General features: G+C 46.6%; 1 protein-coding gene across 1 annotated transcript; it reads left to right on the top strand.

Annotated features, from left to right (window-relative positions):
- Positions 1-1,511: 1,511 nt before the first annotated feature.
- Positions 1,512-6,429, top strand: LOC124707862 (MLO-like protein 1). Its single transcript, XM_047239559.1, has 14 exons — positions 1,512-1,672; positions 1,803-1,860; positions 2,265-2,500; positions 3,015-3,131; positions 3,211-3,265; positions 3,442-3,533; positions 3,774-3,848; positions 3,925-4,013; positions 4,117-4,166; positions 5,051-5,091; positions 5,337-5,546; positions 5,636-5,703; positions 5,802-5,862; positions 5,950-6,429. Exons 1-14 carry the CDS (start codon positions 1,556-1,558, stop codon positions 6,205-6,207), a joined length of 1,527 nt encoding a protein of 508 aa, XP_047095515.1. The 5' UTR covers positions 1,512-1,555; the 3' UTR covers positions 6,208-6,429.
- Positions 6,430-9,378: the final 2,949 nt, after the last annotated feature.

Below are 9,378 nucleotides of genomic sequence, written 5' to 3'. Positions count from 1 at the left end.
CTGGCGCCGCCGGCTGCTCCGCGCGGCGCCTGTCCTCTGCCGCCGGCCTGCTCTGGCGGCGGCTCGCCGTCGGCGCGGCGCTCGGCCTCCTCCCGCCGCGCCTCCTCCCTGCTCCCGTGGCGCCCGGCGGGCACGGGCGTAGAGCTCCCGGCCCTCCGCGTCCTCGACCTCCCGCCGGGCCGCCTCCTCCATCTTGGAGGTGCGAATGGCCGCATGGAGGTGCGGCCATTGCGCCTCCTCCTCCGCCGCCGAGATCATCAGCGCGGCGCGGAGGTCCGGGTCCTCCTCCGAGTACTCGGTCTTCGGCTCGAGGAGAGGCGGCGGTTGCGACAATGCCGCACGCCGCGGGCGGCCTCTCCGATGTGGAGGCCGCACGGGTTTCTCTCCGCGGCCGCGGCGCCGGCGGGCGGCGGCGGCTGCTGCTCGCCTCGTCGTCGTTGGCGAGCCGTCGCTTGGCCATGGCGGCGGTTTCGGCTGCGGGGAGTGGAGTGGGCTGGAGTGGAGGGCCGGATCCCCTCCGGTCCCCATTTAATAGTCTCCCCGGTCGCCGACGGGTGGGCCCAAGGAGACGAGGCGACCAGCGCGGACGCGAGCGGACGGCGCGTGCCATCCGCGGCCACGCAAACCTAGCCCAGATTTGGGCCGTGTTTGCGTCGTTCCGGACGCCGCGGCCGTCTGCTTTTGCGGTGCGTCCCCGCGCTGGGTCGCGTTTTTGTTCGGCTCGACCCAAACGGACGCGCGGGCACGATTTGGGTCGCGCAGTTGGAGATGCCCTAATAACCCAACTCCCTCGACACGGTGCACGCGCGCACGCACGCCGGCAGCAGCTTTCACCAGGCGCTGACGCAGCATTCCCACTCGCTCCGTTCTCCACCGGCGGCGACAGAGACCAGTCGGACATGCTAGGTAGACAAGGCTACAACCGGGTCGGTCTAGAACTGCGTTCCTTTCACGGGTCACCGGCATCGTGGGCACGGCAGCCGGAAGCGACGGCGGCCACCAGGTTCCCGTTGGCACGGCCGGGTCACGCACACACGCACGCCGGCAGCGACGGCACGGCCAGCTTCCCGCTGTCCCGTCCCGCTCGACTACGAGGCGCGGGCTACAGTCTGCAGACGGTACACCTTCGACACGACGCGTCCGTGGCGCGTGGCGCGATCCCGAGATAGCATGATTCACGAGACCCGCAGCCAGCGATTTAATTCCTGGCTAAACTTGGCGCACGCGAATCTGGAAAGAAGTGAAGATATCCTTTCGGACGCTAGCGACCACTGTACTACCTCTGTACTCTGTAGCATGTGAACCCGAACACGTCTCTACCAGCTGGGGAGGCCGACGGCGCACGCGGCGAGCCTCCTTCCTCTTCCACCGCAGACGTTATCGGCCTGACCCCACGCCCAACGCTTTACCTTACCCGGAGCACGAGCGAGACAACTGCTCCGGTAATAAAATACGCGACGCGGCCCCGCTCCTCCGCCAGTTCACGCTGTCCCAGTTTCCGACCACCAGCCACGCGCTCTCGAACGCCTCCCCTCTCTCTCTGTCGGGGTTTGCGATGGCGGCGGAGGAGGCGACGCTGGAGTTCACGCCGACGTGGATCGTCGCGGCGGTCTGCTCCCTCATCGTGCTCATCTCCCTCCTCGCCGAGCGGTGCCTCCACTACCTCGGCAAGGTAACCCGCCCGCCCGCCACCAGACAAACGCCTTGCCGTTTCGCATCCCTCCCTCTTCCGCTGCCTGCCATTACCGCGCCATCTTCTCATATCTTCCGTGTTCGTCGACTGATCTTGTCCTCTACCGCAGACGTTCAAGAGGAAGAACCAGAAGCCGCTCTACGAGGCCATCCTCAAGGTCAAGGAAGGTACTCATCCATCCATGCCTCCCAACTACTCTTAACCAGTCTCACCTTCCGTTTCCTATCTGCAAGCGGTCGGCGTCACGGACTCCTCTCGATTCCCAGTCTTCAGTTTTGACTGAGCTGAATCGTCAATCGTGGTCTGGATTTGATCCGTGCCAAGAAACGCATGCTATCTCTTCAGGGGCAATTCCGTAAACCGCGTGCGCGGCGTAGCAGGAGCCCGCTTTCGGCCGCTTTTGTCCTCCCTGAAAATCAGTCAAAAGGCCGCTCTGTCGGCCCTCGCCCTTTTTTTTTTTTTGACCCTGTGTGCGCTCGCGCTTGGATAGCTTATTTTGGAATTGTTCATCTTTTACTCTGTAGGGTGAACATAACTCTAATCTTTAGATTTCCTTGCTGTAACAATGCAGAGCTCATGCTTCTGGGCTTCATCTCCCTGCTGCTCACGGTGTTCCAGGGGATGATCCAGAAGACCTGCATCAGCTCCGGCTGGACGCTCCACATGCTGCCGTGCAAAAGGGAGGAACTAGAGGGCGAGGAATCAGGGCCCGCCAAGGAGCACTTTGTGACGTCCCAGATCATCGGCAGGATCGGGAGGCGGCTGCTCAGCGACGGCGCGGCGGGCCTCGAGATCTGCAAGCACAAGGTGATTGCACCGTCCCTGCTGCTCACGCTGTCTGTTTTTCTTGGTGGAACCTATCGTACCAGCAGTTGGTTACAGTTGTGGACCTGTCCAGTTAGGCACCAATTGTGACTTCTGAGCATGCAAACACTTAATACTTTGGGTTGGGGACTTGCATAGCTACTTCGCTACCACCACTGCTAGTTGATTTGGATCAAACAGACAGCGCCACGGGGAGGCACACCCTCTATGCTGTTGCTGTGATGTCGTCGATTTGATTTTAATGGCATGGAGCCATATTAAATGGGAACATCACTGTCAACGCTGTTATGAGCATGCAGCTGGCGGGTAGAATAAAGCCTACACTGACAAGGATAGTTGGTTTAAGCACGTTGTTTACCATTAGGCCGGTTGCTTAAACCTACCCGATCCTTTCAGTTTTAAATATTTTTTGAGTTTTTCACCATGGGAATTGAACAATCTTCAGATTTACTTTCGATTTAGTGCTTATTATGAACTCTAATGTTTGTTTTAACAGGGGAAAGTTCCGCTGATGTCCCTTGAGGCTATACATCAGTTGCATATTTTCATATTTGTGCTGGCAATTACGCATGTTGTATTCAGTGTTTTGACAATGGTCTTAGGAGGTGCAAAGGTAAGCCCCTTATGAATTTTACGTGCGCTGCGCATTAGGCACGGTAAACCACGTGTTGATTTTCTCTACTCTCGCTCAGATACATCAATGGAAACAGTGGGAGGATGCAATTCAGAAAGATAATGCTGGAAATGGTATTTGAGCCTTTCTTTCTGTTCATAATTATTACAGTGTCAATGATATACTTGCAGTTTGAGAGCAAATTTTTTTCTCCCTGGAATGAAAGTTGATAAATGTGTGACATGAACAAGCAGCTTCGTTTAGAATCCCTACAGGTATACCAGGATGATAATTCCATTATAAACTGCAGGGCCAAAGAAAGTGACTGGTGTACACAATTTCGAATTTATCAGGGAACATTTCAAGGGCATTGGCAAAGATTCTAGAATATTGAGTTGGCTGGTAAGCAATAACGAGCTCTTTTATCAGATATCTTTTTTTTTTTTTTTGCGAAACTGACCATAGGATTTCTATGCCATATTCAACTTTACGGCCATATAAAAAATGCTTTTTTTCTTGGATCAGTACTGAAAGATGGGGTGGGGCTATGTGTAGTTTGGGGGCGTTTTGTGCAAACTCTGCCACAGACTGAAAGTGATTAAGTATTGATGAACTAATTAGCCTTCTCCATTTCCCATTCAGCAAAGTTTTTGTAAGCAATTCTATGGATCAGTGGGTAAATCCGACTACACAACAATGCGTCTTGGTTTTATCATGGTAAGCACCATATTTCAATAAGCTAACCTTGCGTGCTTTCCTCGTATGTGAACTTGAGGTCATCTTTTGATTGCAGACGCACTGCCGTGGAAACCTGAAATTTGATTTCCATAAATACATGCTGAGGGTATTAGAGTCTGATTTTAAGAAAGTGGTTGGCATAAGGTAAACAATGAGTATCACTTATGTTTGTATATTTATATAATACCACTACAAACTAGTTTTCTATGCAAGTTAGCTCAACCTTTTAGTGTCTTATTTCTTTTAGCTGGTACTTGTGGGTCTTCGTGGTGATCTTTCTGCTGCTGAATGTTAATGGTAAGGTGTAGTTCATCCATTCTGAAGGCCAGTTGTATATTCGATAATTTCTATTGGCTCCCGAGTCAAATGATGACTTCTTTTTAAAATTCCAAAAATCGAATTTATAAGTATTTTTTTTTCCAAAAACACATTATAAATATGCAGACTTTTATTGAAAGGATGGACAATTTTTTTTGTGATCTATAATACTCCCTCCATCAGAAAATATAAGTCTTTTTTGTTTTGTTCCTAGTCAACTTTCTTAAGTTTGACCAAGTTCATAAAAAAACATCTGCAATACCAAACAAATACCAATATATACACATTGAATATATTTCTATATTCTTGGTAAAACTTAATAAAGTTTGGCTTGTAACCAAACAAATACGACTTACATTTAGCGGAATAGGGAGTAGCGAACAATCACACAGGATCTTTTTATGGATATTTAACTTGTAAATACACTTTAAATATTATTTAGAGTAGACAGTATCTCTGAAACTAGAGAGTGTAAAATCCTCACTCTTCTATGTCTATTCTTTCCTATAGAACCCCCTTGCCCGGTCAGTTTTTGTTCCTTCAAACAGGCAGCTAGGTGCTGCAGTATTTCTGGATTTGAAAACCAGAACAGGCAGCTAGGCGCTGTAGTAACCCTGGGTCGGAAGGAACCACCAGTTTCAGCATTTCAAACATAGCAAATCTCCAGTTAAGGAAAATAAAGACATATTTACACATTCCAATTTCGAATTGGATTGTTTAACAGTTACACTAGTAATGGGTGAAAAAACAGAACCTGCCGCGTAATGGTTTCATTCTGCAAAATTGTTTCCTGAAATCTGTCAGTATTTCATGATTTAAGCATCTCGAAGATATCTTACACCCCATATTTTGCTAATCTGCAGGCTGGCACACGTACTTCTGGATTGCATTCATTCCCTTAATTGTAAGTGTGTATAATCCAATACAGGTTTCTCTGTAAATATTACCGCTTCAAGGGCAGTTGGGATACATCACATCATGACAGCGAGCCTCTCGCACTATGATTACACTAGATATACTAACACAATGTCCTTTTAACGCTAACTTTTACAAGACATTATTTAGTGTCCTGCAGAAATATCAACCACACAATGACAGTGTGCAACTAAAAGGCACCATGGGCTTACTAACTCTCTATTATCCCTGCAGCTGCTGTTAGCCGTTGGCACCAAGTTGGAGCACGTCATAGCTCAGTTAGCTCAGGATGTAGCAGAGAAGAACTCCGCAATTGAGGGTGATTTGATTGTAAAACCATCAGATGACCACTTCTGGTTTGGGCGGCCAAAGATTGTCCTGTTCCTAATCCACTTCATCCTCTTCCAGAACGCCTTTGAGATAGCATTCTTCTTCTGGATACTGGTAAGCATCCACTCAATCCACTTTCAAATTTGGTCCTGTTATGACTCGAAAGACTGATGGAAACATCGTTTACCCTATTTCTGCTGTAGACCACTTACGGGTTCAACTCCTGCATCATGGGGCAAGTTGTTTTTATTGTGCCAAGGCTTGTTATTGGGTACTTTCACACATGTCTCCAAATTTCTTCCCTCGTAGGAAAAAGCCAAACCCAAACATGAATTTGTTCTCATGCATCGAATAATCTTCTACTTGCAGGCTCATTATTCAACTTCTCTGCAGCTACAGCACCCTGCCTCTATACGCAATTGTAACGCAGGTGCGTGCGGCAGTATTTTGATATCTTAGAATGTTCGAATTGTCTGCGCTGATAACTGATGCATGTTGTCGTCTTTTGTGTGCAAAGATGGGGAGCTCCTACAAGAAGGAGATCTTCAACGAGCATGTGCAGCAGGGTGTCCTGGGTTGGGCTCAGAAGGTTAAGCTGAAAAAGGGATTCAAGAAGAGCAATACCACGGCAGAATCAACCAGCATCGCCGAGTCAGCAGGACCTTCTGCTAAGATTGAAATGATCAAACGAACATCGGGTGAAGGCAACGATACTACTCCATTAAACGAGCAGCGCGGGAAGGAAACGAGCAGCGCCAGTGAAAGCATAGAATGATGCAGTTAGAGTAGTGAGTGACGGTGTCGAAAGCAATGGTTCGTATGGTCTGTATTTCGGTGCTGTAATGATGCCGCTTATTCTTGTGCAGTCATTATGCAGATAGATCACTCCTCGTAGACAAGCGGTAAAGAGGATTTCAGCCCAGAAAGTTGGCTTATAATCTTATAGATTTTGGAGGAGAAGCCTAACAACAATTGTAAAGAGACGGCCGTACCCCTTCGCCCGAGCATCCCCAGGCGATGAGCTGATTAGGTTTTGCAGCCGGTGATTTGCCTTGCTTCTATGGCCTTCGGGCCATGTAGGCAGGGTGGACCTCGGGCTTGCTTTTACCACAGTGATGCCTAGGTTGAAGAGGTTTCCATGGTACCCAAAAAGTCTGCGAGCTGGAATTTTTGTACGATCGCTACAGTTAACTTTTCATGGGAATTTTTTCTGAAAACACCGAGTCAATCAACATCTAGCTGAAGACCAAAGACAGAGATAGCCTAACTTCGATACAAGTTTCCTTGAGCACTTCCACATGCTCAGGGTCTCATTCCACGCTTCCAGTTTCACCCAGATACCCTTTTTGGAGAGACCAAACCTAAGATACCCAATGACTTGGTCAACCTTGAGGCGGGGAGGGAATTTGACAAGATAGACACGTGGTTGACCCAGCTTCCTAATCTGCAGGACCAATTAGTTTTGTATATCTCGGAGAATTCAGCATAAAGTTCCTCTCTAGATTTTTTTTTTCGAAATGGGGGTGAAAACCCCGGCTTCTGCATCCATAGATGCACACGGCCCTTTTATTGCAAAAAATATGAGTGTACTATAACAAGTTTACATCACCAGCAAACTCAAAGCATTAGCACAGACGCCAAAAAAGAAAAAGACGGATACAAACAGGCTAAACATCGGTCAATCGCCTAGAAAGCCGCAAGATAGCCTGGTTGTAAAAATCCCGAGTAACCGTGAGCAGACGGTTGCACCTAGTAAGCATATGATCCCGCTGATCCACCGGGAGTAAGAGGGACCAATCTTGGATCCATTGTGTAGCCATATGGATAACCTGCAAAAAATTAGAATTGTTTGCATTGTTAAAAACAACATTATTTCGACTTCTCCAAATCGCCCAACATAAAGCCGATACCCCAATGCGTATTCTAGCTTTAGTGTCTTTGTCAATACCATTCAAACAGTTTCTAAACATATTTTTAATATTGGTAGGCGAAGGAATATTATATGTGCTGAAGACAATGCGTCAAACAATTTTTGACAAGGGACAAGAAAGAAATAAATGTTCTATGGATTCCTCCGCATAACAAAAACAACATTTCTTGCTTCCCTTCCATTGTCTTTTTATCAGATTATCCCTAGTAAGCAAGACCTTCCGACGTAGGAACCACATGAAGATTTTGATCTTCAAGGGTACTTTTAGTTTCCACAAATATTTGGTGGGGAAGTGCTCATGGTAATTCATTAAATCTTCATACATAGACTTGACAGTAAAAATCCCAGATTTTGTTAATTTCCAAACAAATCTGTCCGGTTCATCATTTAGTTGAACCAGTATTAACCGGTTACAGAGATGCATCCATTCATCCCATTTAGAACCATCAAGAGTTCTCCGAAAACCAATATTCAGTGGTCTTGATGATAATACCGAATGGACCGATACATTCTTATGCATAACAATGTTATATAATCATGGGTATTGATGAGCTAGAGCCGTTTCTCCAAGCCAAACATCCTCCCAAAACCGCACTAGGCTCCCAGATCCTACCCGAAAGGAACCACGTTTTAGAAACTCATCTTTCACATGCATAAGTCCTTTCCAAAAAGGTGAGTCCGTAGGTTTAACCTGAATCTGTGATAGCATCTTATCTTTAACATATTTGTTATGTAAAAGTTCTTGCCAAGTCCCCTCCTCAGTTAATAACTTGAAAAGCCATTTGCTAAGCAAGCACTTATTTTTAATTTCCAACACCTCAATTCCAAGCCTCCCTTGGTCTTTTGGTCTGCAAATCATGTCCTATTTAGTTAGACGATATTTTCTCTTCTTGTCATCACTTTACCAAAAGAAACGTGATCTATAGAAATCCAATCTTTTTCTAACACCCAGTGGTATCTCCAGAAAAGATAACATAAACATTGGCAAACTAGAGAGAACTGAGTTTATCAAGAACAGCCTATCTCCATATGATAGTAGCTTGCCTTGCCAACATCCAAGTTTTCCTTGAAAACGAGTCTCTACTGGATTCCACTCAAAATTCTTTAATTTTCTATGATGAATAGGTACTCCTAGATATCGAAAAGGTAAACTCCCAGAATCACAACCAAAAATCTCTCTGTATAGAAATTCTTCCTCCTTGCCTTACCAAAACAATAGATTTCACTCTTATGAAAATTTATTTTTAACCCCGATAGCTGTTCAAACAAGCATAAAATAAGTTTCATATTAACAACTTTTTGTAGATCATGCTCCATAAACAATATTGTATCATCGGCATATTGTAAAATGGAAATTCCACCATCAACAAGATGGGGAATAAGACCACCAACCTGACCATCTTCTTTTGCCCTTGCAATTAAGATGGCTAACACTAATTGCCCTTGCAATTAAGTTCCTCTCTATATACCTCACCAGCTTCCACTACAACAATGCCACAATGTTTTGTAGAACCTAACAACCAGGTATCTCAATGTGGTAGAAGCCCAGACTTGCAGCTGCACTTCCAACATAATTAGCCACCATTTGATGAGGCCTTTTGCTCACAAGGCAGTCATCAACCAAGTGACTAGTGGCTTTACAAATAAAACACATTGGCTGCTTCACACAAGATGCTTGGTGGTGGCCTTTATCTCAACAACACATACAAATAGAACTTGTGTAGTTCATATGTGCAGAGACCTTTGTGACAACAGAAGGAGATTGCTCTTTTTGCACGAAGGTAAGTTTCTTCTTGCCCTTAGAAGTGTTCTTAGCTTTCCCAGGCAGCTCACTCCCTCCCTGCTGCGGCTATGTTTGTTGATGCTGCTGTTGTTGAAAACCTACCTGTTGTGGAGCAAACCATTGATTTGATTGCTGCCCAAAAGAAATATTTGGAGGAAACTAAGGGAAAGGGCCATTAACACCCCAAGGAGGACGCACAGGAAGAAATCCAAATTTTCCAAATTGCTGGGGAG

Source organism: Lolium rigidum, chromosome 4 (assembly GCF_022539505.1).
Source record: "Lolium rigidum isolate FL_2022 chromosome 4, APGP_CSIRO_Lrig_0.1, whole genome shotgun sequence".
In the NCBI taxonomy this organism is placed as follows: domain Eukaryota; kingdom Viridiplantae; phylum Streptophyta; class Magnoliopsida; order Poales; family Poaceae; genus Lolium; species Lolium rigidum.
Note: the sequence above shows the minus strand (reverse complement) of the source record. Positions and strands in the feature narration are given on the sequence as shown.